At 51.7% G+C, this 25,599-nt stretch overlaps 1 protein-coding gene across 5 annotated transcripts in view; it reads right to left on the bottom strand.

Moving 5' to 3' along the window:
• tjp2b (tight junction protein 2b (zona occludens 2)) overlaps positions 1-25,599 on the bottom strand; it is a 79,533-nt gene that overhangs the window by 3,493 nt on the left and 50,441 nt on the right. For all 5 annotated transcript variants that reach the window (XM_084690859.1, XM_084690860.1, XM_084690861.1 and 2 more), the window contains exons 2-21: positions 21,632-21,685; positions 21,014-21,138; positions 19,810-19,912; positions 18,169-18,721; positions 17,705-17,808; positions 16,402-16,555; positions 11,485-11,584; positions 9,610-9,719; positions 9,437-9,500; positions 9,093-9,243; positions 7,851-7,959; positions 7,334-7,553; positions 6,860-7,044; positions 6,412-6,507; positions 6,232-6,311; positions 5,772-5,982; positions 5,513-5,613; positions 3,976-4,194; positions 2,377-2,481; positions 25-444 (exon numbers count right to left, since the gene is read on the bottom strand). In XM_084690859.1, the coding sequence (XP_084546985.1) occupies positions 25-444; positions 2,377-2,481; positions 3,976-4,194; positions 5,513-5,613; positions 5,772-5,982; positions 6,232-6,311; positions 6,412-6,507; positions 6,860-7,044; positions 7,334-7,553; positions 7,851-7,959; positions 9,093-9,243; positions 9,437-9,500; positions 9,610-9,719; positions 11,485-11,584; positions 16,402-16,555; positions 17,705-17,808; positions 18,169-18,721; positions 19,810-19,912; positions 21,014-21,138; positions 21,632-21,685 (3,264 nt within the window). The remainder of the gene's footprint in view (positions 1-24; positions 445-2,376; positions 2,482-3,975; positions 4,195-5,512; positions 5,614-5,771; positions 5,983-6,231; positions 6,312-6,411; positions 6,508-6,859; positions 7,045-7,333; positions 7,554-7,850; positions 7,960-9,092; positions 9,244-9,436; positions 9,501-9,609; positions 9,720-11,484; positions 11,585-16,401; positions 16,556-17,704; positions 17,809-18,168; positions 18,722-19,809; positions 19,913-21,013; positions 21,139-21,631; positions 21,686-25,599) is intronic.

Genomic DNA, 25,599 nt, shown 5'->3' with positions numbered 1-25,599 from the left:
AGAGAGACACACACACACTCCTACCCTGGCGTTCTGCGCCTCCTGCAGCTCCAGAACCCTCTGGGCGCGTGCGAAGTGGTCCATCTTCTCGAAGGCCTTGATCTTCCCCAGGAAGGAGGTGAGGGAGGGGTCGTCCTGCACCTCCTCCAGACCCTTGGGGGGCACTATGGGGCCTGGGGGCCCGCCTGGGGGCCCACCGGGGGGCGTGTCCTGCTGGGACAGGAAGGTGGGCTTGAGCGCCACGGGAGGGGGCGGGGCCCCCAGGGGGCGGGGCTTGCCAAAGGAATTGAGGAGTGTGGAGGCAGAGCGGAGGGGCGGAGCCAGGTCGCTGGGGCTGCTGGAGTGGGAGTCAAAGCAACGGGTGGTGGGCGGGGCTTCGTAAGAAGGGACCGCCCCCTGAGAAGAAGGGGCAACATCCACCTCGTCCCTAAACACCAGCTTCACCTATGGAGGGGGACGGGGGCACGGGGGGGACATATAAGGATTGATTAAAACAAGTACAGTATAATCAAAGGCTGGACTGTACTACTCCAGTGGCTGGAGATTCTACCTCCAAGTTGAAGCAGCTAACAGACTGACTGTCCAGCAGAGTCACCACACCATCACCCCCAGGAGGACAACCCTGGACCCCCAGCCTGGCTGGGACTAGCTACACCACCAACCCTGGACCCCCAGCCTGGCTGGGACTAGCTACACCACCAACCCTGGACCCCAAGCCTGGCTGGGACTAGCTACACCACCAACCCTGGACCCCCAGCCTGGCTGGGACTAGCTACACCACCAACCCTGGACCCCCAGCCTGGCTGGGACTAGCAGAGTACAGGGGGGCCTCTACCACCACAGAGGGAGCAGTTCTAGGTGGGGAGGTACCGTCTGTTCCAGTAAGCTGCTGTGGGAGGAGTCTGAGCTGTGCTGGGCGTAGCTTCTCCAGACCAGCCCTCTTCAGATGGAACGACAGCCTGTAGCTCCAGCACGAGATCAACAGTGTGACTGCGTGCATGTGGGGGGTGGAGGGGGGGGGGGGTGTTTGTGTGTAGAGTGGAGTGGAGGCAGAAGTATGAAATTATATGTAGACAATGGTTCATGTACAGCTATTAAAGTTGTGTGTCACCTTGGAAGGAGAGTGAGTGTGTAACCAATTTATTTTGTTTGTTATGTATGTTCAACAAAATTTGAGTTTGTTTTGTAAGAATCCACTATTTTGAGGTATTTTGTTATTTTATCACGTATTAGATATAGGGACTTTTATTTTGATAGTGCAACTTCTTTATAGCGTCATAGCAACGCCTCTCGTTCTCTTGCGCTGTACATGCAGGACGGAGGTGAACGTTTTTTCTGAAATGCTCTATGACGTTGTCATACTCATAATTCTAGTCAGAATATGAGTCTGAAAACTCTCCGTTGGGCTTTGAGTACGGAGCGTGTTTCAACCGAACTCGTAAAACAAATGCCTCTACGCTCAATTGGATAGACCTACAACCAATCAGAGCAACGTATTATGTTATTTGTTGAAAACAAATTCAACCCAAGGGCTCTTTCGTGACGTTGTTGATTACCTTACTGTTGATCATCTGTCCATCATCGTATAAAGCCCGCCCTGGCAATTTCATTGGTCCGTCCGATTCTGGGTTTTCTGTAGTTGTCCCCAATACGAGACCCTCCAGACCCAACTTCCCGAACACATTTTTTTGTGGGCGGGAGAAGTTGGGCTGGCAGCCAGGCTACTCCAGACCCAACTTCCCGACCAAATTTTTTTGTGGGCGGGGATAAGGTGGGCTGGCAGCCAGACTAGAGAATTTACTTTGAATCTTGGAAAACATTTAATTGAGCAAATGCAGATAATTCATTGTCATGTGTATAAGCATTTTTCTGTGGTACTTAAGCTGGCTACATATATATTTAGTTAGATATACGATTTATAAATCGGTTGCTTTTGTAACTGCTAGCAAACGTTGACAGTGTGTTTCTCTTGTTTTGTCTCGAGCTGAGAGCAAAAACCGTGTATGACGCAGACTGTTTTTATTTGACCTCTGAACAGGTATGTGGATTTACTGTGTAGTGTTTTGGATTGTTTAATTGCTGTGGGTTCTGTGTGTTTTGTTGAGTATGCTCTTTCTACATTACCACATGGATGCCATGTATTGTATTATCGTTGTGCTCGTGCTCTTGCCCTGTACATGCAGGACGGAGAGCTGAGAGCAAAACTGTGAATGACGCAGATTGTTTTTTATTTGACCTCTGAACAGTGCCATAAAGAGGGCAGATCAACAGCAAAGATTCAACATCTTGTCTCATCATAATTTATTCACAAAAGACACAACGCAGGGTTTTTTAAGACTGGACAGCCTTAGTTCATGTCCGTTAAATGTGTGTCACCTTGGAGGGAGTGTGAGTGAGCGGTGGGCTGGTGTTGCTGATGACCTCCCTGCTGCCCACCTTCCTGATACGACCTCGGATCTCTGGACTGCTCCTCCGCAGGATCTACACACACACACACACGCGCGCGCACACACACAAACACACACAGCATGCATGCACACTCACGCACACAGACACAGGACAGTCAGAGGGCAGGGGGCAGGATGGGGTCGACCCATGCAGGCTGCCAACATGGGGCCGTGCCAGGAACATGGCGGGGGGGTTCTCTTGGTTGACTCCAGAGTTAGAGCTTGTGGTTAGCGTTGGCTATCAAGGGTTAGGGTTAGTTCTTGTGGTTAGCGTTGGCTATCAAGGGTTAGGGTTAGTTCTTGTGGTTAGCGTTGGCTATCAAGGGTTAGGGTTAGTTCTTGTGGTTAGCGTTGGCTATCAAGGGTTAGTTCTTGTGGTTAGCGTTGGCTATCAAGGGTTAGGGTTAGTTCTTGTGGTTAGCGTTGGCTATCAAGGGTTAGGGTTAGTTCTTGTGGTTAGCGTTGGCTATCAAGGGTTAGGGTTAGTTCTTGTGGTTAGCGTTGGCTATCAAGGGTTAGGGTTAGTTCTTGTGGTTAGCGTTGGCTATCAAGGGTTAGGGTTAGTTCTTGTGGTTAGCGTTGGCTATCAAGGGTTAGGGTTAGTTCTTGTGGTTAGCGTTGGCTATCAAGGGTTAGGGTTAGTTCTTGTGGTTAGCGTTGGCTATCAAGGGTTAGGGTTAGTTCTTGTGGTTAGCGTTGGCTATCAAGGGTTAGGGTTAGTTCTTGTGGTTAGCGTTGGCTATCAAGGGTTAGGGTTAGTTCTTGTGGTTAGCGTTGGCTATCAAGGGTTAGGGTTAGTTCTTGTGGTTAGCGTTGGCTATCAAGGGTTAGGGTTAGTTCTTGTGGTTAGCGTTGGCTATCAAGGGTTAGGGTTAGTTCTTGTGGTTAGCGTTAGCTAACATGGTGGATTCTAGAGTATTCAAATGACATTAGTAGAATGTCCTTAACACTTCCACTAGCATGTATAATGCTCATATTTACACTTCCACTAGCATGTATAATGCTCATATTTACACTTCCACTAGCATGTATAATGCTAATATTTACACTTCCACTAGCATGTATAATGCTAATATTTACACTTCCACTAGCATTTATAATGCTAACATATTGGCCATGAACATGGGTCTGGGGTCAAGATGGGGTCAACATTTGGCATATCACAAGAATATAAAATTCAGAATAAATAAATATTTTGCTAACAGCTGGTTATTTGGAATTAAAACTATACAGCGAATACTACGATAACCCTAACCCTTGCCATGGCAACATGTCACATGCAGGTTGCTAGGAAACTGGGGCTGGGGCGGGTTGACGGGCTGTGCAGTTAGTTGTGAGTTGTGGTTTTAAACCCCTACACCCAACACACACACACACATTTTACCACATGCAAGCACAACATAAAGTCTTCTGTTTCCCCTGGATGGTTCCAACAGCAGGGCTGCAGTACTGCTGCAGACAGACACTCACACACTGGATCCTTTACACATCTAGATATATATGTGTGTGTGTGTGCCCGTGTTCTGACCTCTTCAGCCAGGACAGGCTCTGAGGAGCGGCTGATGGCTGACACCTGCTGGGCCAGCTCTGTATCCAGCTCGTTATCGGTGTAAGCCCCACCCTCGTCCGCCGTGTCATCGTAGTCGCTTGCCAGCCGGCTGTCCATGCTCAGGTAGTCAGCTGACATGGCCGACAGGTAGGACATGCGGTCCTCAGGGAGATCCAGCTCAGTCTCCATCCCCTCCAGCTAGAAGAGACACATGATGGATCTTGGTGTACAGACAGGAAGCAGGAAACAGGAAGCAGGAAACAGGAAACAGAAGAACAGAAAGGAAAAGAAAGAAAAGAGCCAAGCTGTAGAGCTGGTAGGAGTAGAACACACTGAGCATGCCAAGTAGAAGGCTAGGCTGAAGAACACACTGAGCATGCCCAGTAGAAGGCTGAAGATCACACTGAGCATGCCCAGTAGCTACTGATGCCACTCAGGAAATACAGGACCCTGCTGCCATGGTGACCAACTGGAGCATGATGTCACTCACAACTACAAACTATAAATACTAACACAAACATATTATACAAACTATATACTAATGTTACTACACTATTAATATGAATATATTGTGGAAACTGTACATACTAATATGAATATAATGTAGAATATAAACAAAGTTAGAAAGAGTGTAAGAAGTGTGTTCTACAGAGGAGAGCACTGGATACTGGATAGCCCTCACAGCTACAGAGGAGAGCACTGGATAACCCTCATAGCTACAGAAGAGAGCACTGGATACTGGATAACCCTCACAGCTACAGAAGAGAGCACTGGATACTGGATAACCCTCACAGCTACAGAAGAGAGCACTGGATACTGGATAACCCTCACAGCTACAGAGGAGAGCACTGGATACTGGATAACCCTCAAAGCTACAGAAAAGAGCACTGGATACAGGATAACCCTCACAGCTACAGAAGAGAGCACTGGATACTGGATAACCCTCACAGCTACAGAGGCGAGCACTGGATACTGGATAACCCTCACAGCTACAGAGGAGAACACTGGATACTGGATAACCCTCAAAGCTACAGAAAAGAGCACTGGATACTGGATAACCCTCACAGCTCCAGAAAAGAGCACTGGATACTGGATAACCCTCACAGCTACAGAAGAGAGCTTTGGATACTGGATAACCCTCACAGCTACAGAAAAGAGTACTGGATACTGGATAACCCTCACAGCTACAGAAGAGAGCACTGGATACTGGATAACCCTCACAGCTACAGAAGAGAGCACTGGATACTGAATAACCCTCACAGCTACAGAAGAGAGCACTGGATACTGGATAACCCTCACAGCTACAGAAGAGAGCACTGGATACTGGATAACCCTCACAGCTACAGAGGAGAGCACTGGATAACCCTCATAGCTACAGAAGAGAGCACAGGATACTGGATAACCCTAACCCTCACAGCTACAGAAAAGAAGTGTAGTTTGCTGTGTGCATGTGTGTGTGAGAGAGTGTGTGTGTGACTGGTGTGAGTGTGTGTGTGAGAGTGTATGTGAGTGTTACCTTGCCCTCAGACACCCAGACTGCCTGAGTCTGTTGGTGCCTGATACAATCTTTCACACTGCCGTACCACGCATCATTACTGGAGTTCAGCTCTATAGTGGCTATGGGGGAGAGAGGGAGAGGATGATGAAGGAAGAAGAGAGATGGTAAGTTTTAGTATTGTGGATCTATTTATCTGTGTGTGTGTGTACCAGTGAACAGGTGACTGCAGGTCTTCCTCAGCTTGACTCCCTATGTGTGTGTGTGTGTGTGTGTGTACCAGTGAACAGGTGACTGCAGGTCTTCCTCAGCTTGACTCCCTGCTCGTACAGCTTGCGAGAGCTGCGGCTGGAAGCGGGCAGTAGCCTCTGGCGGAGGGTCTTCACACCCTGCCGGCTGTCTGGGCTGAAGAACACCACGATGGGGTACCACTGGCTGTAGTTCAGAGTGTCCACCGCCCTGGGGGTCACATCCAGTAGAGCGTGCTTGTCCTGGGAAGGGGACAGGGGATGAGGTCACCATGTGCAGTCCTGTAGGCAAGTGTTCTTACGTCCTCTGTTGTCATGCTGGGGCTGTCATCGTGACATGGCCTGTTTGTCTAATGAAGGGATTTGGTCAACTTTGTATGTATATCAGTGTTTGTGTGTATGTGGTGTGTGTGTGGTGTGTGTGTGACATGTGTGATATGTGTGTGTGTGCGTGTGAGAGTGCGTGTGAGTGTCTGATATGTGTGTGTGTACCTGCTCTATGATCTGTCTGATGGTGTTGAGTCTCACCACCCCGGAGGATTTCTCTGAGCCAGCATCCTTAGGCTCCGTCTCTGGGAAGGTCAGAGGTCAGGAACACAGGTTACACACTAACACACACACACACTCCATCTCTGTTCTCACGGGACACACACACTCCATCTCTGTACTCACTGGCAATGACAAACTGGTCAGGCAGTTCAGTAGCCAGCTTTTCATTGGCTGCATCAGCGATGGGTCCAAACAGCACAACAGGACGCCTGAAACCAGCTGTAGAACACACACACACTTGATGTTTCAAAGAGGATGGGTATAGCACAGTGGTAGTGTCTGCCTGAGTGTGTGTTTGTAAGGCTACTAAAGCTGCTAATGCTTTAATCAATAAGGTAAAGTACCCTCTGTTAGCTGTCTGGTCTTCTGTCAAGCTCCATCACACACTGGCCTGCAACGGCATGTGTGTGTGTGGTGTGTGGTGTGTGTGTGGTGTGTGTGTGTGTGTGTGAGGTACCTCACTCTTTTGGTTGTACGTCTCCCTAGTCTTTTTCTCTCTTTTCCTTCTTTGCCAGTCCCACCTCTCCTCACTTCCTCCCTCTCTCAGATTACACACACACACACAATGCACCTTCTCGTAACACCACCCTCTCATAGGCGGGGAAGCGCGTTGCCACGGGGACGGCGCTGACATCCTCCCTGCTCTTCCTCAGGTCCTTCCTCTTTGCTGCCCTCTGACCCCGCAGACGCCAGAAATCTGCCCGGTCAGAAACCCCGCCCCTCTGGGAACTCTGGACGCTGGCCATCTGGTCCGCCCTGGAATGAGGGAGGAGGGGAGGAGAGAGGGGAGAGAGGAGTACAGAGGGGGAGGAGAGAGGGGAGAGAGAAGTACAGAGGGGGAGGAGAGAGGAAGAGAGGAGAGGAGAGGAGAGAGAGGAAGAGATAGGAATATGTCACATATACATCTCAGAGAGAGAAAAGGAATGAGAGAGAGATAAAGGGAGAGGGTGTGTGTATGTGTGCCTGTATGTGTGTATCAGGCTAGTTGTCCAGACCAGCTCTCCATGCTAGCCTGCTCTCCATGGCAACCTGCTATGTTTCCCACCTGCTCTTGTTGGGGATGATGCCCTTCTCCAGCAGCTGGTTGTCTTTGCCCATGCGGATGGCCAGCCAGCTGCCCAGCTTGCCGTCGTACAGCGTGTCCAGCACCTTGAAGACCTCCCCACGGGGGAACGCCAGGCTCTGAGGAACCTCCTTCTCGTACTCAAAGTGTGTCCTGATGAAGAAGGAGTCCCCTCGCCCTGACACCATGATGTCTCTGTACACTGGAGGAGCAGAGGGAGGGAGGGGACAACATGTTTCATCATGCTGGTGTGAAAGTAAGGTCTGCTGGGAGACACTATACCTCCATAACCCTGAAGAGGTGTTGGAGTGTTTGTGACAGTAGAGATCAGGTATGCATGTCCTCTTTCCCAGACTGACTGCCTCCTGTCAATGCGTGTGTGTGTTCTATTGTGTGTGTGTGTGTGTGTTGGGCCAGAAGTTAGACCTCCAGTGCTTTAGTAATGTGCAGAAAGAACAGAGAGGACAGCTAGACTAGATACAGTAGAGCAGAGCCTCACCCTCTGGTTTGCTCTGGGCCAGGATGGTGACGCTCTCTCCTCTAGGGATCTCCAACAGGAATAGGACCGCCTCCTCCCTCACCACGCCCCTGAAGTCCACCTGGTTCACCTGCAACACCACCACAACATATTACTAACTAACCCTAACACCACCACAACACATCACTAATTAACCCTAACACCACCACAACACATCACTAACTAACCCTAACACCACCACAACACATCACTAATGAACCCTAACACCACCGCAACACATCACTAACTAACCATAACACCACCACAACACATCACTAATTAACCCTAACACCAACACAACATATTACTAACTAACCCTAACACCACCACAACACATCACTAATTAACCCTAACACCACCACAACACATCACTAATTAACCCTAACACCACCACAACACATCACTAACTAACCCTAACACCACCACAACACATCACTAATGAACCCTAACACCACCGCAACACATCACTAACTAACCATAACACCACCACAACACATCACTAATTAACCCTAACACCACCACAACACATCACTAACTAACCCTAACACCACCACAACACATCACTAATTAACCCTAACACCACCACAACACATCAATAACTAACCCTAACTAACTAGGGTAGGGTTAGGAACCTTCATGATCTGGTCTATAGAGGTTAGGGTTAGGAACCTTTACGATCTGGTCTATAGAGGGTAGGGTTAGGAACCTTCACGATCAGGTCTATAGAGGGTAGGGTTAGCAACCTTCATGATCTGGTCTATAGAGGTTAGGGTTAGGAACCTTCATGATCTGGTCTATAGAGGTTAGGGTTAGGAACCTTCATGATCTGGTCTATAGAGGTTAGGGTTAGGAACCTTCATGATCTGGTCTATAGAGGTTAGGGTTAGGAACCTTCGTGATCTGGTCTATAGAGGTTAGGGTTAGGAACCTTCGTGATCTGGTCTATAGAGGTTAGGGTTAGGAACCTTCATGATCTGGTCTATAGAGGTTAGGGTTAGGAACCTTCATGATCTGGTCTATAGAGGTTAGGGTTAGGAACCTTCATGATCTGGTCTATAAAGGTTAGGGTTAGGAACCTTCATGATCTGGTCTATAAAGGTTAGGGTTAGGAACCTTCATGATCTGGTCTATAGAGGTTAGGGTTAGGAACCTTCATGATCTGGTCTATAGAGGTTAGGGTTAGGAACCTTCATGATCTGGTCTATAGAGGTTAGGGTTAGGAACCTTCATGATCTGGTCTCCGGTGCGGAGGCCCTCCTCCTCGGCAGGGCTGCCCTCCTGGACGCCAGCAATGAAGATTCCCACATCATTCCCTCCTGCCAGCCTCAGCCCCACACTATCTCCTTTCTGGAAGCTCACCATCACTGTGTTAGCCCTGTGGGAGGAGGGAGGGGGGAGGGAGAACAGGAGACAGATGGACCTATAATGGGTTCCTATAATATTAAGGAGTATACAATATGATATGCTCATTTATCATGCTGTACCTCTGTGATTCCAGGGAAGGAGACATGAGGTGAGGGGAGGAGAAGGAAGGAGATGAGGAGGAGAGAGGATGGGAGGAGACTCACCCATAAATCTCCTCATCTTCAGGGCTGGGCCGGAGCAGGATCTTAGGAGTGGTTGTTACAGCAGCTATAAAAGACACAAGCAGATGAAGGACCACGGTGTGAAAGAAGATGCAGTAAAGTCCTGCCTCTACCTCACGGCAGGAGGTGGCATACTCCAGGTGCATGGTGGGTACCTGGGGGCGGGTCTGAGTGCGGAGGCTCTTGGTCCTGCTGAGCAGAGGGGGTGGGGGGCACCCTGAAGGGGGAGGCAGGTGCAGAGAGTGGCCCTCGCTGACCGTCCTCCCTGCCAATACAGCCAGGCACATTAACACTAACCATTTCTAACTCAAAATAAACAACATTTAAACAGAACCAGGGGGTTGTTCCATCAATGTCTATTAAGGGAAAGCCAGGCTTACTTCAGCGAGAGTTCCATTCCATTAAAGTGGCTTATTCTAGTTCAGGCTACATAACCAAGGTAACTTATACTTCTGAACTAGTCTGCTCCATGTCAGGCTAAAAGTTTAGCTAAATAAAAAATTAGCTATGCTTGTTAGTGGAACGGAACGTTAGTGGAACGGCTTGAGGCTTAAGTCCAAATTGACGTTTACCTAAGCAAGGCTTTTTCGTGTAAGTGCGGCTTTCGTTAGCGACGTTGATGGAAAACCCCCTTGATCTCCCTTCACTCATCAGTCCTCCCCTCTACCTTTCACCACCCAGTCCCCCTCTCACCTGGTGAGGTCTCTTTCCCCCTCTCACCTGGTGAGGTCTCTCTCCCCCTCTCACCTGGTGAGGTCTCTCTCCCCCTCTCACCTGGTGAGGTCTCTCTCCCTCTCTCACCTGGTGAGGTCTCTGTCCCCCTCTCACCTGGTGAGGTCTCTGTCCCCCTCTCACCTGGTGAGGTCTCTGTCCCCCTCTCACCTGGTGAGGTCTCTCTCCCTCTCTCACCTGGTGAGGTCTCTGTCCCCCCTCACCTGGTGAGGTCTCTGTCCCCCTTTCACCTGGTGAGGTCTCCCCCTCTCACCTGGTGAGGTCTCTCTCCCTCTCTCAACTGGTGAGGTCTCTGTCCCCCTTTCACCTGGTGAGGTCTCTCTCCCCCTCTCACCTGGTGAGGTCTCTCTCCCTCTCTCACCTGGTGAGGTCTCTGTCCCCCTTTCACCTGGTGAGGTCTCTGTCCCCCTCTCACCTGGTGAGGTCTCTCTCCCTCTCTCAACTGGTGAGGTCTCTGTCCCCCTTTCACCTGGTGAGGTCTCTCTCCCCCTCTCACCTGGTGAGGTCTCTCTCCCCCTCTCACCTGGTGAGGTCTCTGTCCCCCTTTCACCTGGTGAGGTCTCTGTCCCCCTCTCACCTGGTGAGGTCTCTCTCCCTCTCTCACCTGGTGAGGTCTCTGTCCCTCTCTCACCTGGTGAGGTCTCTGTCCCCCTCTCACCTGGTGAGGTCTCTCTCCCTCTCTCACCTGGTGAGGTCTCTGTCCCCCTCTCACCTGGTGAGGTCTCTGTCCCCCTCTCACCTGGTGAGGTCTCTGTCCCCCTCTCACCTGGTGAGGTCTCTCTCCCCCTCTCACCTGGTGAGGTCTCTCTCCCCCTCTCACCTGGTGAGGTCTCTGTCCCCCTCTCACCTGGTGAGGTCTCTGTCCCCCTCTCACCTGGTGAGGTCTCTCTCCCCCTCTCACCTGGTGAGGTCTCTCTCCCTCTCTCACCTGGTGAGGTCTCTGTCCCCCTTTCACCTGGTGAGGTCTCCCCCTCTCACCTGGTGAGGTCTCTCTCCCTCTCTCAACTGGTGAGGTCTCTGTCCCCCTTTCACCTGGTGAGGTCTCTCTCCCCCTCTCACCTGGTGAGGTCTCCCCCTCTCACCTGGTGAGGTCTCTCTCCCTCTCTCAACTGGTGAGGTCTCTGTCCCCCTTTCACCTGGTGAGGTCTCTGTCCCTCTCTCACCTGGTGAGGTCTCTGTCCCCCTCTCACCTGGTGAGGTCTCTGTCCCCCTCTCACCTGGTGAGGTCTCTCTCCCCCTCTCACCTGGTGAGGTCTCTCTCCCCCTCTCACCTGGTGAGGTCTCTCTCCCCCTCTCACCTGGTGAGGTCTCTCTCGTTGGAGGAGTGGGAGGACAGGTCAGACTGCCTCCTGTCTGTCTCGGGGGAGTAGGAGCGGAGGGACTCCATCTCTGACATCTCTACGAGACAGAAGGAAGGATGGGGGAGGAGGGAGGAGGAGAGAGATATAGGGAAAGAGATAGAAGGAGAGGAGGGAGGGTGAAGGAGAGAAAGAGATAGAAGGGGAGAGGAGGGAGGGTGAAGGAGGGTGAAGGAAGGAGAGAGATGGAGATAGAAGGGGAGGAACAGAGAAAGAGGTTAGAGACAAAAAGCAGTTTAAACCACCACCTTCACCAGATGAGCCGCCACAGAACGAAGGTTATCCCAGAAACCCAACCACCCGGTGACAGTGAGGAGGAAGACCATTTGGGTCCCAAAGCCCCACAGATTACCCTCTGATACTAGCATACCAATTCCACAGACAGTACACAGTTAACAGCTGTGGAAGTAGTACACTAATACAGTTAGTATTTTCACCAAGCTGAAAAAGTATGACATGTAGGACTGAGACATTAGAAATGTAGAGTAGCGGCTCTCTAACAGACCCTGACAGTCACTCAGCAAAGAAAGATGGGGAGGAGAAGAGTGAAGGAGGGGGGGGGAGGGAGTGAGAGAGGGGGGTGAGGGAAGGAAAGGAATAAGAAGCAGACATCAAAACTGAGAGAACCCATAAAGCATTGAGTGAGAGGGAACAGGGTTGCACTGCAGGACACACAGCTACAGCTCAGTTAGAGCTCCAGAGATGCACGTTTGGAACACTGCAGAGCTCTCGACCCAGAACACTGCAGAGCTCTAGACCCAGAACACTGTAGAGCTCTAGACCCAGAACACTGTAGAGCTCTAGACCCAGAACACTGCAGAACTCTAGACCCAGAACACTGTAGAGCTCTAGACCCAGAACACTGCAGAACTCTAGACCCAGAACACTGTAGAGCTCTAGACCCAGAACACTGCAGAACTCTAGACCCAGAACACTGCAGAGCTCTAGACCCAGAACACTGTAGAGCTCTAGACCCAGAACACTGCAGAACTCTAGACCCAGAACACTGTAGAGCTCTAGACCCAGAACACTGCAGAACTCTAGACCCAGAACACTGCAGAGACCCAGAACACTGCAGAACTCTAGACCTAGAACAGGGGTAACCATCTCCCGAAGGAGGGAGGGAGACTGGGCGAGGAAGGAGAGAGGAGGGAGGTAGAGACAGAGAGAGATGGACGGAGATGAACTGATAAGGGGTGAGGGGTAGAGAGGGAGGGTGGTTTGCTGAGTGGTGCTTCTGTGAATGCTTCCTTGTGGGTGAACATGCTACACATGCTGACGGACAGGCGGACAGACAGACAGGCAGACAGACAGAAACAGACAGGCAGACAGACAGACAGACAGACAGACAGACAGACAGACAGGCAGGCAGGCAGGCAGGCAGGCAGGCAGGCAGGCAGGCAGGCAGGCAGGCAGGCAGGCAGGCAGGCAGGCAGGAAGGCAGGCCGACGTATATATTCACAAAAGATTTCCATTTGCAAGTAATTCTCAGTACTAAAGGATGGCTGTGGGGTGAGACAGTACTGGCAGGGGAGGGTGGATGAAGTATAATAACATCAGACATTGGAAGGTCACAGCACAGGGGGCACATAGGATTAGGGCTGTGCACGTGTGAACGGGTGTGTATATGAATGTGTGTTACTATGTGTGTGTGTGTGTGTGTGTGTACTTGTGTGCGCACGTTGGACTGGAGGCCTGTTTGATGTCATGTTTTGAGTTGACTGGTCTTGTACAGAACACTATGTACCCTGCACTCTTTCTCTCTCTCTCTGCTTCCCTCCCTCCACATCGTTCCTGTCTCTTTTATCAGAGTTTTGGCACAGGCTGCACAGGCTACACAGGCTGCACAGGCTGCACAGACTACACAGGCTGCCAGGCTGCACATGCTGCACAGGCTACACAGGCTGCACAGACTGCACAGGCTGCACAGACTACACAGGCTGCACAGGCTGCCAGGCTACACAGACTGCACATGCTGCACAGGCTGCCAGGCTGCACAGGCTATACAGGCTGCACAGACTACACAGGCTGCCAGGCTGCACATGCTGCACAAGCTGCCAGGCTACACAGGCTGCACAGACTACACAGGCTGCATGGGCTGCCAGGCTGCACAGGCTGCACAGGCTGCCAGACTACACAGGCTGCACAGGCTGCACAGGCTGCCAGACTACACAGGCTACACAGGCTGCACAGGCTGCCAGGCTGCACAGGCTGCACAGGCTGCACAGGCTGCCAGGCTGCACAGGCTGCCAGGCTGCACAGGCTGCCAGACTACACAGGCTTCACATGCTGCACAGGCTGCCAGGCTACACAGGCTGCACAGTCTACACAGGCTGCACAGGCTGCCAGGCTGCACAGGCTGCACAGGCTACACAGGCTGCCAGGCTGCACAGGTTGCCAGGCTGGGGGTGAGGCTGGAGGGAACTCTGTGGAGTAAGGGGTGAAAGAGAGTGTTTTAATCATTTCCCTCTGAGCACACACACACACACACACTCAGCCTACAAACTTCAGTGCTAAGTAGTGTTGGCCATGAGATCTGTCACAAGGCGGGAGGGAGGGATTAATACGTTGAATCTCATCTAGATCGTCTGGATTATGAGTTGGGATGTAGGAAGAGAGGAGGATGGAGGGGGAAGAGAGGGAGCAGGAGAGAGGGAGGGATGTAGAAAGAGGAGGAGGATGGAGGGGAGAGAGAGGGAGCAGGTGAGAGGGAGGGATGTAGAAAGAGGAGGAGGGAGGGGAGAGAGAGGGAGCAGGTGAGAGGGAGGGATGTAGGAAGAGAGGAGGATGGAGGGGAGAGAGAGGGAGCAGGTGAGAGGGAGGGATGTAGAAAGAGGAGGAGGGAGGGGAGAGAGAGGGAGCAGGTGAGAGGGAGGGATGTAGGAAGAGAGGAGGATGGAGGGGGGAGAGAGGGAGCAGGTGAGAGGGAGGGATGTAGAAAGAGGAGGAGGGAGGGGAGAGAGAGGGAGCAGGAGAGAGGGAGGGATGTAGGAAGAGAGGAGGATGGAGGGGGGAGAGAGGGAGCAGGAGAGAGGGAGGAATGTAGAAAGAGGAGGAGGGAGGGGAGAGAGAGGGAGCAGGAGAGAGGGAGGGATGTAGAAAGAGGAGGAGGATGGAGGGGGGAGAGAGGGAGCAGGAGAGAGGGAGGGATGTAGAAAGAGGAGGAGAAAGGGAGAAACATTTTCTCGCTCAAATCCTACACTGCCCTCTACTCCCGCTGAACCAATAGGAGTCCTGAAATGACTTCTTACAAATGGGGCTCTCAGATAAGAGAGAGAGGGGTGAGCCCTCACAATGACCTTCTTAGCAGGAAGTGAGGTCAACAGTCTTAATTGAGATACATGGTCAATCATGAGTCAGTAGGGGACAGCGTCAATGTAGGAGTTATGGAAACATGAGCCTGAGGAATATTAAAAACCTGTTAAACACAGACGTAGGTTAATAACAGTGTATTATGATGTCATCTTACCCACTTTGACACCATGGTCTCATGCAACTTTCTGTGCTTAGGAGAATGTCAGACTCTTTCTGCACAACATGGTCTTACTACACACAACATGGTCTTACTACACACAACATGGTCTTACTACACACAACATGGTCTTACTACACACAACATGGTCTTACTACACAAAACAAGACTGGTGAGGATACATCTAAACACATGTAAAGTGGCAGTTACCATCAAGATCAAATGTTATTCTAAGTTCATTAAAATAGTTGTTCCACTGGCATTATTCAACTTAGTCTGGGTATAAAAATCACACAATACAAAATAAAGTGATTAAAATACTTTATTGGTTTAGGAAAAGTAAAAATGTTAAGCTATAGCAAAAACAAAGCTGTGCAAGCTTTCCATGTGGTTGCAGCTTTAAGACCAAGCAAGCACACAGCATGTCTTGGGGTCCTTCATCTAAAAGTATGACATTTTATCTGGAAGAGAGAACACAAAAAAGGATTTCTCTTTTTGTACGGTGGAAGAAATCTCTTTTTGTAGTTAAAATGCTCTGTTCTTGTCTAGGCAGCTTGGAGAACAGTCCTCACTTGCAGACTGGTTATTAATATCAACACTTCACCAAGGGTTAGGGTTAGGTTAGTGTTCTCTAACCCTAACCCTAGAGGAGGGAACTAACCCTAACCCGAGGACGCTACGCCTTTATTGTGACGGCTCTCCGTTTGTGTGTTTGACTGTGTGTGTGTGTGTGTAGGGTGAATGTGTGTGTAGGGTAAGTGTGTGTGTGTGTAGGGTGAATGTGTGTGTAGGGTAAGTGTGTGTGTGTGTAGGGTGAATGTGTGTGTAGGGTAATGTGTGTGTGTGTGTAGGGTGAATGTGTGTGTAGGGTAATGTGTGTGTGTGTGTAGGGTGAATGTGTGTGTAGGGTAATGTGTGTGTGTGTGTGTGTGTGTGTGTGTGCGTGTAGGGTGTATGCATTGTTCACGCCAGCCAGCAGTTGCCAAGCCAGAACGTGACACTTTTTCAAATGTGGGTTTTCATGTGGAAGCCCTCCCAGCCAGGTGAGGGTCTGCAGGCCTGGTCAGGCCAGACTCCTCTCTAGGAATGTTGAAATAATGCCACTGGATATGTCTGATGACATGAATGACTGTTAATGGACCTTCTAGCATCCACACTGCCATAAACTGTACTCTGACCACACAGCTACAGTACAGGCTGGTTTCCAAGACACATCAAACTCCCAAAAAGGAATCAATAAGTAAATCTATATTCTCAGGGTTAGACAGCTAACCCTAACCCTATCAATATGCTGTAATAAGAGGTTCCAAGTAACGTGTGTGGGAAACCGCCCCATCTCTATGGCAACTATACACTACTGTTATTGGCCGGGTCACATGACTCACCATCAGGCTCAGAATCGGAGTCGAGCAGCGGGGGGATTCGCACCAGGACGTGTCGGTGGTCTCTCTGCACCACCAGCTGCAGCTTTCCCCGGGAGCGCTCAATCAGCCGGCCCGCATCGCTCAGGGACAGGTTCTCCGTCACTGTGCCGTTTATCTGGGGGGACAGTGTTCCAGTCAGAGACATTGTGTTCCAGTGTTCTAGTCAGAGACATTGTGTTCCAGTGTTCCAGTCAGAGACATTGTGTTCCAGTAAGAGACACTGTGTTCCAGTGTTCTAGTCGGAGACATCGTGTTCCAATGTTCCAGTCAGAGACACTGTGTTCCAGTGTTCTAGTCAGAGACACTGTGTTCCAATGTTCCAGCCAGAGACATTGTGTTCCAGTCAGAGACACTGTGTTCCAATGTTCCAGTCAGAGACACTGTGTTCCAATGTTCTAGTCAGAGACACTGTGTTCCAATGTTCTAGTCAGAGACACTGTGTTCCAATGTTCTAGTCAGAGACACTGTGTTCCAGTGTTCTAGTCAGAGACACTGTGTTCCAATGTTCCAGTCAGAGACACTGTGTTCCAGTGTTCTAGTCAGAGACACTGTGTTCCAATGTTCCAGTCAGAGACACTGTGTTCCAGTCAGAGACACTGTGTTCCAATGTTCCAGTCAGAGACACTGTGTTCCAGTGTTCCAGTCAGAGACACTGTGTTCCAGTGTTCTAGTCAGAGACACTGTGTTCCAATGTTCCAGTCAGAGACACTGTGTTCCAATGTTCCAGTCAGAGACACTGTGTTCCAATGTTCCAGTCAGAGACACTGTGTTCCAGTGTTCCAGTCAGAGACACTGTGTTCCAGTGTTCTAGTCAGAGACACTGTGTTCCAATGTTCCAGTCAGAGACACTGTGTTCCAATGTTCTAGTCAGAGACACTGTGTTCCAATGTTCTAGTCAGAGACACTGTGTTCCAATGTTCCAGTCAGAGACACTGTGTTCCAATGTTCCAGTCAGAGACACTGTGTTCCAGTGTTCCAGTCAGAGACACTGTGTTCCAATGTTCTAGTCAGACACATCGTGTTCCAGTGTTCTAGGCAGAGACATCGTGTTTCAGTCAGACACATTGTGTTCCAGTGTTCTAGTCAGAGACACTGTGTTACAGTCAGAGCAACGTGTTCCAGTGTTACAGTCAGAGACGTTGTGTTACAGTTCTACAGTTTTACAGCTACATTGTCACAGTGTTTCAGTGTTAAAGTCAAAGAGTTGCAATGTTACAATGTTACAGTGTAACAATCCTCAAGGTCCAAGGTCAGAGGAACTGACCTTAAGGATGATGTCTCCCTCCTGCAGACTGCCGTCCCTGGCAGCCAGGCCGGTGCTGCTCATCTCCTTAATGAAGATCTGACTCCCCAGCCTCAGACCGTACTCTACACACACACAGATACACACAGACACACACACGCAAGCGTACACATTAAGACTCACAACAACTGTGGAGGTAACCAAACAACATCCTTCCAGTGCTTCAGTCTGCACTGTCCTTGTCTGATCAGTGTCATTATGTTTAGAACAGAGAACTGGTGAATACAGACCTTGACTCTGAACATGAAAATACAGTCAAACCTGTCTGCCCTGTTTCTACATTGCTATGGATCAAAATGTCTGCTCTATGATAAAAGGTGTAAAGTGACACAAAGAAGAGGGGGTTAGGGGGTGGGGTTAAGGGGAGGGGTTAGGGGGAGGAGCGGTTGGGGGGGTTAAGGCGAGGGGTGAGGGGGAGGCGGTACCTTCGTTGGGGCGGTTCTTGACCAGCAGGACGTTGAGAGGTTTTTCCAGAGGCTCCAGGCCGTGGGGGGCGGTTCTCCCAGGCTCAGGGGAGGGGTCCTGATCTCGGCTCCTCCCCCTCATGATCCTGGGCGTGTCGGGGCTGTACCTCCCCCCTCCTCCTCCCCCACGCTCGTAGCTGTCCCCCCGGCCATAGCCCCCCCCCAACTCCCCACTGCGCCCCCGTTCCCCTGGATACCGGGGCCTCTCTGGGCCGCTCGGTTCACGGTCCAAGCTCCGCCCCCGGCTCCCGTCACGCCGGCCATCTGGGCTGGGCGATGCCCTCTCCTGGCTACGCCCCCGGCTACGCCCACGGTTACGGTCGTAGTCGCGGGCGTGGTACTCGGGTTCCAGGTGGGTCTTGTTTTCGGGGGTGTGGTCACGGGGGCGGGGGAACCCGGGGCCCCCGTTGTCCTGGGGCCAGGGGGCGTCGGAGTCATAGTAACGGGTAGAGGGGTCTGGAGACGGAGGCTGCTTCAAGGAGTGGAGAGAAACCTTCCTTGGTCTCTTCACTGTCTGTCACACACACACACACACAACTTAAATAAAGATTGAGTAAGTGTTATTTTCCCAAATTACAGAGCATACTTTCATTGTATTTTACTGTACGGATCCACTGTGGGTAATGTTCCAACTAGTCAACTAGCAGCAACATCACATTTGAGTGAGCTGAGACTAATACAGAGACATTCTGCTCTACACTGGAGCACTGGGTTAGATAACACGTGTTTCACTGAACCCAAGAGATTAGAGCATGTACTAACTCACTCTCTCTCTATCTCTCTCACACACACACACGCACACACTCTCTCACCTGATCTTTCTTCACAAACAAACACATCAGATCAAACCCAACACACACACAAACAAACCAAGCTCACGCACACACTTAAATGCACAAATAAGCAGGCTGTGTTTGTGTGACTGTGCAGCTGTTCCCTGTGCCTCCACTGTCACCATGACAACATCCAGACTAGCAGCCTGCTGTAGGCTCTACTGTCACCATGACTGCAAGAACATCGTGTACAAAAATAGCGCCACAGAGACCCCAATCATGTAACTAGTGTTCACCAGGGTCAGGGTCAGGGGTCAGGGTCAAGGGTCAGGGTTATGGCTGGGGTCAGGAGTCAGGGTTATGGCCGGGGTTAGGTTTATGGCCGGGGTCAGGGGTCAGGGTTACGGCTGGGGTCAGGAGTCAGGGTTATGGCCGGGGTCAGGGTTATGGTTGGGGTCAGGAGTCAGGGTTATGGCCGGGGTTAGGGTTATGGCCATGGTCAGGGTTATGGCCGGGGTCAGGGGTCAGGGTTATGGCCGGGGTCAGGGTTATGGCCGGGGTCAGGGGTCAGGGTTATGGCCGGGGTCAGGGTTATGGCCGGGGTCAGGGTTATGGCCGGGGTCAGAGTTATGGCCAGGGTCAGGGTTATGGCTGGGGTCAGGGTTATGGCTGGAGTCAGGGTTATGGCCGGGGTCAGGGGTTATGGCTGGTGTCAGGGTTATGGCCAGGGTCAGGGTTATGGCTGGAGTCAGGGTTATGGCCGGGGTGAGGGTTATGGCCGGGGTCAGGGGTCTGGATTAAGGCCAGGATCAGGGGTCCGGGTACTCACTATCTTTGCGACCTTCCCACATTTCCGCAGTTGCTGAACAGCAAAGGAATGAGGCACATTGTCCATGAGGATGGTGTTGACCTGGATGACCCGGTCGCTCTCACTGGAGGAGGGGGATAAAGATTATTGCCTCGCGCATTTTCATGTGACATAAACTTGTGTGTATAAGATCTGTGAGGTGTTACTGCACGTGTTCTGATGTAGTTGTGACAGGATGTTTCCTAATAACGTGGATGTGGCTGGATGTTTCCTAATAACATGGATGTGGCAGGATGTTTCCTAATAACGTGGACGTGGCAGGATGTTTCCTAATAACGTGGATGTGGCTGGATGTTTCCTAATAACATGGATGTGGCAGGATGTTTCCTAATAACGTGGACGTGGCAGGATGTTTCCTAATAACGTGGACGTGGCAGGATGTTTCCTAATAACGTGGATGTGGCAGGATGTTTCCTAATAACGTGGACGTGGCAGGATGTTTCCTAATAACGTGGACGTGGCAGGATGTTTCCTAATAACGTGGACGTGGCAGGATGTTTCCTAATAACGTGGATGTGGCAGGATATGGTTTGATGTGGCTGGATGTTTCCTAATAACGTGGATGTGGCAGGATATGGTTTGATGTGGCTGGATGTTTCCTAATAACATGGATGTGGCAGGATGTTTCCTAATAACGTGGATGTGGCAGGATATGGTTTGATGTGGCTGGATGTTTCCTAATAACGTGGATGTGGCAGGATGTTTCCTAATAACGTGGATGTGGCAGGATATGGTTTGATGTGGATGTGGCAGGATGTTTCCTAATAACATGGATGTGGCAGGATGTTTCCTAATAAGGTGGATGTGACAGGATGTTTCCTAATAACGTGGATGTGGCAGGATATGGTTTGATGTGGCTGGATGTTTCCTAATAACATGGATGTGGCAGGATGTTTCCTAATAACGTGGATGTGGCAGGATATGGTTTGATGTGGCTGGATGTTTCCTAATAACGTGGATGTGGCAGGATGTTTCCTAATAACGTGGATGTGGCAGGATATGGTTTGATGTGGCTGGATGTTTCCTAATAACGTGGATGTGGCAGGATGTTTCCTAATAACATGGATGTGGCAGGATGTTTCCTAATAAGGTGGATGTGACAGGATGTTTCCTAATAACGTGGATGTAGCAGGATATGGTTTGATGTGGCTGGAAGTGGACTAACAACAGCAGGCCGTCAGCGGGGCCTCCCTGCAGGACGTCAGACACGATGATGGACGTCTCTCCGCTGTCCACATTGGGATTGTCCCGCCCCCCCGACACGGCAATGCCAAAACCCATCTTGGCATCCTGATGAGATGGAGATATGGAGAAGGAGGAGAGAGAGAGGGAGGGAGAGAGAGGGAGGAGAGAGAGAGGGAGGGAGAGAGAAATGGAGGGAGGGAGGGAGAGAGCGAGGGAGAGAGAGGAGAGAGAGAGTTGTGTTGAGGGGTAAATGGATAGAGAAGGAAGGACAGACAGATGTTTATGCCACCTGCTCTTTAACGCTCATGCTCCTGACAGTCACACACACCACACATAGATGCAAAGATGCAGAGGGATGGAGAGGGGAGAGAGAGAGATATATTATCACACAAAGAGAGAGAAAAGAGAGGGAGAAAGGAGTTGGGGGGGAGAAGAGACAGGGAGTTTAGGGGAGAGGATAGAGGGTGAGAAAGGGGAGAAGGGTGAGGGCGTTTAGGGGACAGAGTAGAGGGTGAGAAGGGGGAGGGAGTTTAGGGGAGAGAGTAGAGGGTGAGAAGGGGGAGGGAGTTTAGGGGAGAGAGTAGAGGGCCGAACTCACCCTCTGTAGAGTCACAGTGTACTGCTCCCAGACAGTCTCCTCCATTCCTGAGCTCTAAGGGGAGAGACACCGTGGGTTAAAACTTCCTCCACCTCCACCTCCATCACCTCAACCACCTACACCACCACCACAACTTTTACCACCATCACCTCCACCACTTCCACCTCCATCCCCTCCACCGCCTTCACCTCCACCACCATCACCTCCACCACCTCCATCTCCACCTCCATCACCTCAACCACCTACACCACCACCACCTGCACCACAACCTATACCACCATCACCTCCACCACCTTCACCTCCACCACCTAAACCACCACCATCACCTGCACCACGATCTACACCACCACCACCTCCACCTCCTCCACCTCCATCCCCTCCACCACCTTCACCTCCACCTCCACCACCATCACCTCCACCACCTACACCACCATCACCTCCACCACTTACACCACCACCTACACCACCATCACCTCCACCACCTTCACCTACACCACCACCTCCTCCACCTAAACCACCACCGCCTCCACCTAAACCACCATCACCTCCACCACCACCGCCTCCACCTACACCACCATCCCCTACACCACCCTCCCCTACACCACCATCCCCTCCACCACCCTCCCCTACACCACCATCCCCTACACCACCCTCCCCTCCACCACCCTCCCCTCCACCACCCTCCCCTCCACCACCATCCCCTACACTACCCTCCCCTACACCACCATACCCTACACCACCATCCCCTCCACCACCCTCCCCTCCACCACCCTCCCCTACACCACCCTCCCCTCCACCACCATCCCCTCCACCACCCTCCCCTACACCACCATCCCCTACACCACCCTCCCCTACACCACCACCAGCTGGATCCTGACCCTCTCGACACAGAGGCTGAAGCTAGTGTGTTTCATTCCTTTGCACAAGCTTGTGCACAAACACACACAATAACACGCACACAATAACACACACACAGAAAAACACACACAGAAAAACACACACAAACACACACACAAACACACACACAAACACACACAGAAAAACAATGGTTTGGCAGCAGCTGACTGAAAATAGAAAGCACCAAGAGCACACTAACTCTGGATAGAGGACCTATCAGCCCAGAGAGGCTCCGGGCTCTAAGACAGTTAAACCTTCAGCTCATCCCACTGGGGGTAAACAGGATTTAGATCTGAACCTTATCAGCGTACACACTCACATTTACCCCCCCCCCCCTACACACACACATTCTGTAGGACCTCTATCATGGTTAGGAATACACATACACAGACTGTAGGACCTCTATCATGGTTAGGGTTACACACACTCAGACTGTGTTGTACAGTTTACAGTGTACAAGGTGGTCAAGTAACAACAACAATCATGTTCAATCCCCAGGTCACATGACGAGGGCGGAGTTTCTTGAATACTGGTCTGTTTATCCTTCTGACGGCTTTACAAGGTAAAGTGGCATGTGTGTACGTTGTGTGTGTGTACATGTGTATGTGTGTGTATGTATGTGTGTATACCATGCTGGCATCCACTGCTGCACTTACAGTCTCTCAGCTAGAGGAGCTCTGCTCCCACGAGCACTGACCCAAAAACCTGCTGCTCTGAAGGAGGGAGGAGCGCACACACACACACACACATACCTACACACACACATAAACACACACATGTACGTACACACACACGTAAACACACACATTCATACACACACACACACACATACAAGCAGCAACAAACATTAACAGCTAAGAAGACATAAGTGGGTCAGACTGACATCAACCCTGCCAGGAGATAAGAAGTTCTCTGTATCCACAAGCTGCAAACCGAATTTATAGTTCCCCGTAACACTAACACCTCAAACACACACACATAAACACTAACACACAAACATTATAACTTCAAAGATACTGACTCAGAGTGGGTCAAGGTACATCAACACGCTATCCCAAACTCAGACTCAGCACTCTTAAAGATCACACACTCACACTCTCTCTCTCCTACCTGGTGAAGCAAAGCTGCAACCCTGAGAGCTGTTCTCCTCCAGCCCTGCTCCATCACACAGCTCCCTCCTCCAGCCCTGCTCCATCACACAGCTCCCTCCTCCAGCCCTGCTCCATCACACAGCTCCCTCCTCCAGCCCTGCTCCATCACACAGCTCCCTCCTCCAGCCCTGCTCCATCACCCAGCTCCCTCCTCCAGCCCTGCTCCATCACCCAGTTCCCTCCTCCAGCCCTGCTCCATCACCCAGCTCCCTCCTCCAGCCCTGCTCCATTACCCAGCTCCTCCAGCCCTGCTCCATCACACAGCTCCTCCAGCCCTGCTCCATCACACAGCTCCTCCAGCCCTGCTCCATCACCCAGCTCCTCCAGCCCTGCTCCATCACCCAGCTCCCTCCTCCAGCCCTGCTCCATCACCCAGCTCCTTCCTCCAGCCCTACTCCATCACCCATCTCCTTCCTCCAGCCCTGCTCCATCACACAGCTCCCTCCTCCAGCCCTGCTCCATCACCCAGCTCCCTCATCCAGCCCTGCTCCATCACCCAGCTCCCTCCTCCAGCCCTGCTCCATCACACAGCTCCCTCATCCAGCCCTGCTCCATCACACAGCTCCTCCAGCCCTGCTCCATCACACAGCTCCTCCAGCCCTGCTCCATCACCCAGCTCCCTCATCCAGCCCTGCTCCATCACCCAGCTCCTCCAGCCCTGCTCCATCACCCAGCTCCCTCCTCCAGCCCTGCTCCATCACACAGCTCCTCCAGCCCTGCTCCATCACCCAGCTCCCTCATCCAGCCCTGCTCCATCACCCAGCTCCTCCAGCCCTGCTCCATCACCCAGCTCCCTCCTCCAGCCCTGCTCCATCACACAGCTCCTCCAGCCCTGCTCCATCACACAGCTCCTCCAGCCCTGCTCCATCACACAGCTACTCCAGCCCTGCTCCATCACCCAGCTCCCTCCTCCAGCCCTGCTCCATCACACAGCTCCTCCAGCCCTGCTCCATCACCCAGCTCCTCCAGCCCTGCTCCATCACCCAGCTCCCTCCTCCAGCCCTGCTCCATCACACAGCTCCTCCAGCCCTGCTCCATCACCCAGCTCCTCCAGCCCTGCTCCATCATACAGCAGGGGCACACACACACACACACACACTCACATGAAACAGCTTTCCTCCACAGCTCATGTCAACACCACTAACCCTGGTGTCGTCACCCTAACCTGCTCTTGTGATCCAGGTGGAGCTCCAGCTGATGCAGAATCACTTGTTCCTGTTAAATTCAGCCACACATCCTCCCTCTCTGCCCTTCTCTCTACATCTCTCCATCTCCCCCTCCCTCTCTCCCCTTCTCTCTACATCTCTCCATCTCCCCCTCCCTCTCTCCCCTTCTCTCTACATCTCTCCATCTCCCCCTCCCTCTCTCCCCTTCTCTCTACATCACCCCCTCCCTCTCTCCCCTTCTCTCTACATCTCTCCATCTCCCCCTCCCTCTCTCCCCTTCTCTCTCCATCACCCCCTCCCTCTCTCCCCTTCTCTCTACATCTCTCCATCTGATCCTCCCTCTCTCCCCTTCTCTCTACATCTCTCCATCTCCCCCTCCCTCTCTCCCCTTCTCTCTACATCTCTCCATCTCCCCCTCCCTCTCTCCCCTTCTCTCTACATCTCTCCATCACCCCCTCCCTCTCTCCCCTTCTCTCTACATCTCTCCATCACCCCCTCCCTCTCTCCCCTTCTCTCTACATCTCTCCATCACCCCCTCCCTCTCTCCCCTTCTCTCTACATCTCTCCATCACCCCCTCCCTCTCTCCCCTTCTCTCTACATCTCTCCATCTCCCCCTCCCTCTCTCCCCTTCTCTCTATCTCCCTCCATCTGATCCTCCCTCTATCTCCATCTCCCCCCCGTTCTCTATCTCTCTCCATCTGATCCTCCCTCTCTCCCCTTTCTCCCCCTCCATCTCTCTCCATCTCCCCCCGT

Source organism: Hypomesus nipponensis, chromosome 24 (assembly GCF_054491055.1).
Source record: "Hypomesus nipponensis isolate SF chromosome 24, ASM5449105v1, whole genome shotgun sequence".
Taxonomy (NCBI): Eukaryota; Metazoa; Chordata; class Actinopteri; order Osmeriformes; family Osmeridae; genus Hypomesus; species Hypomesus nipponensis.
This window is presented reverse-complemented; position numbering and strand designations above follow the sequence as displayed.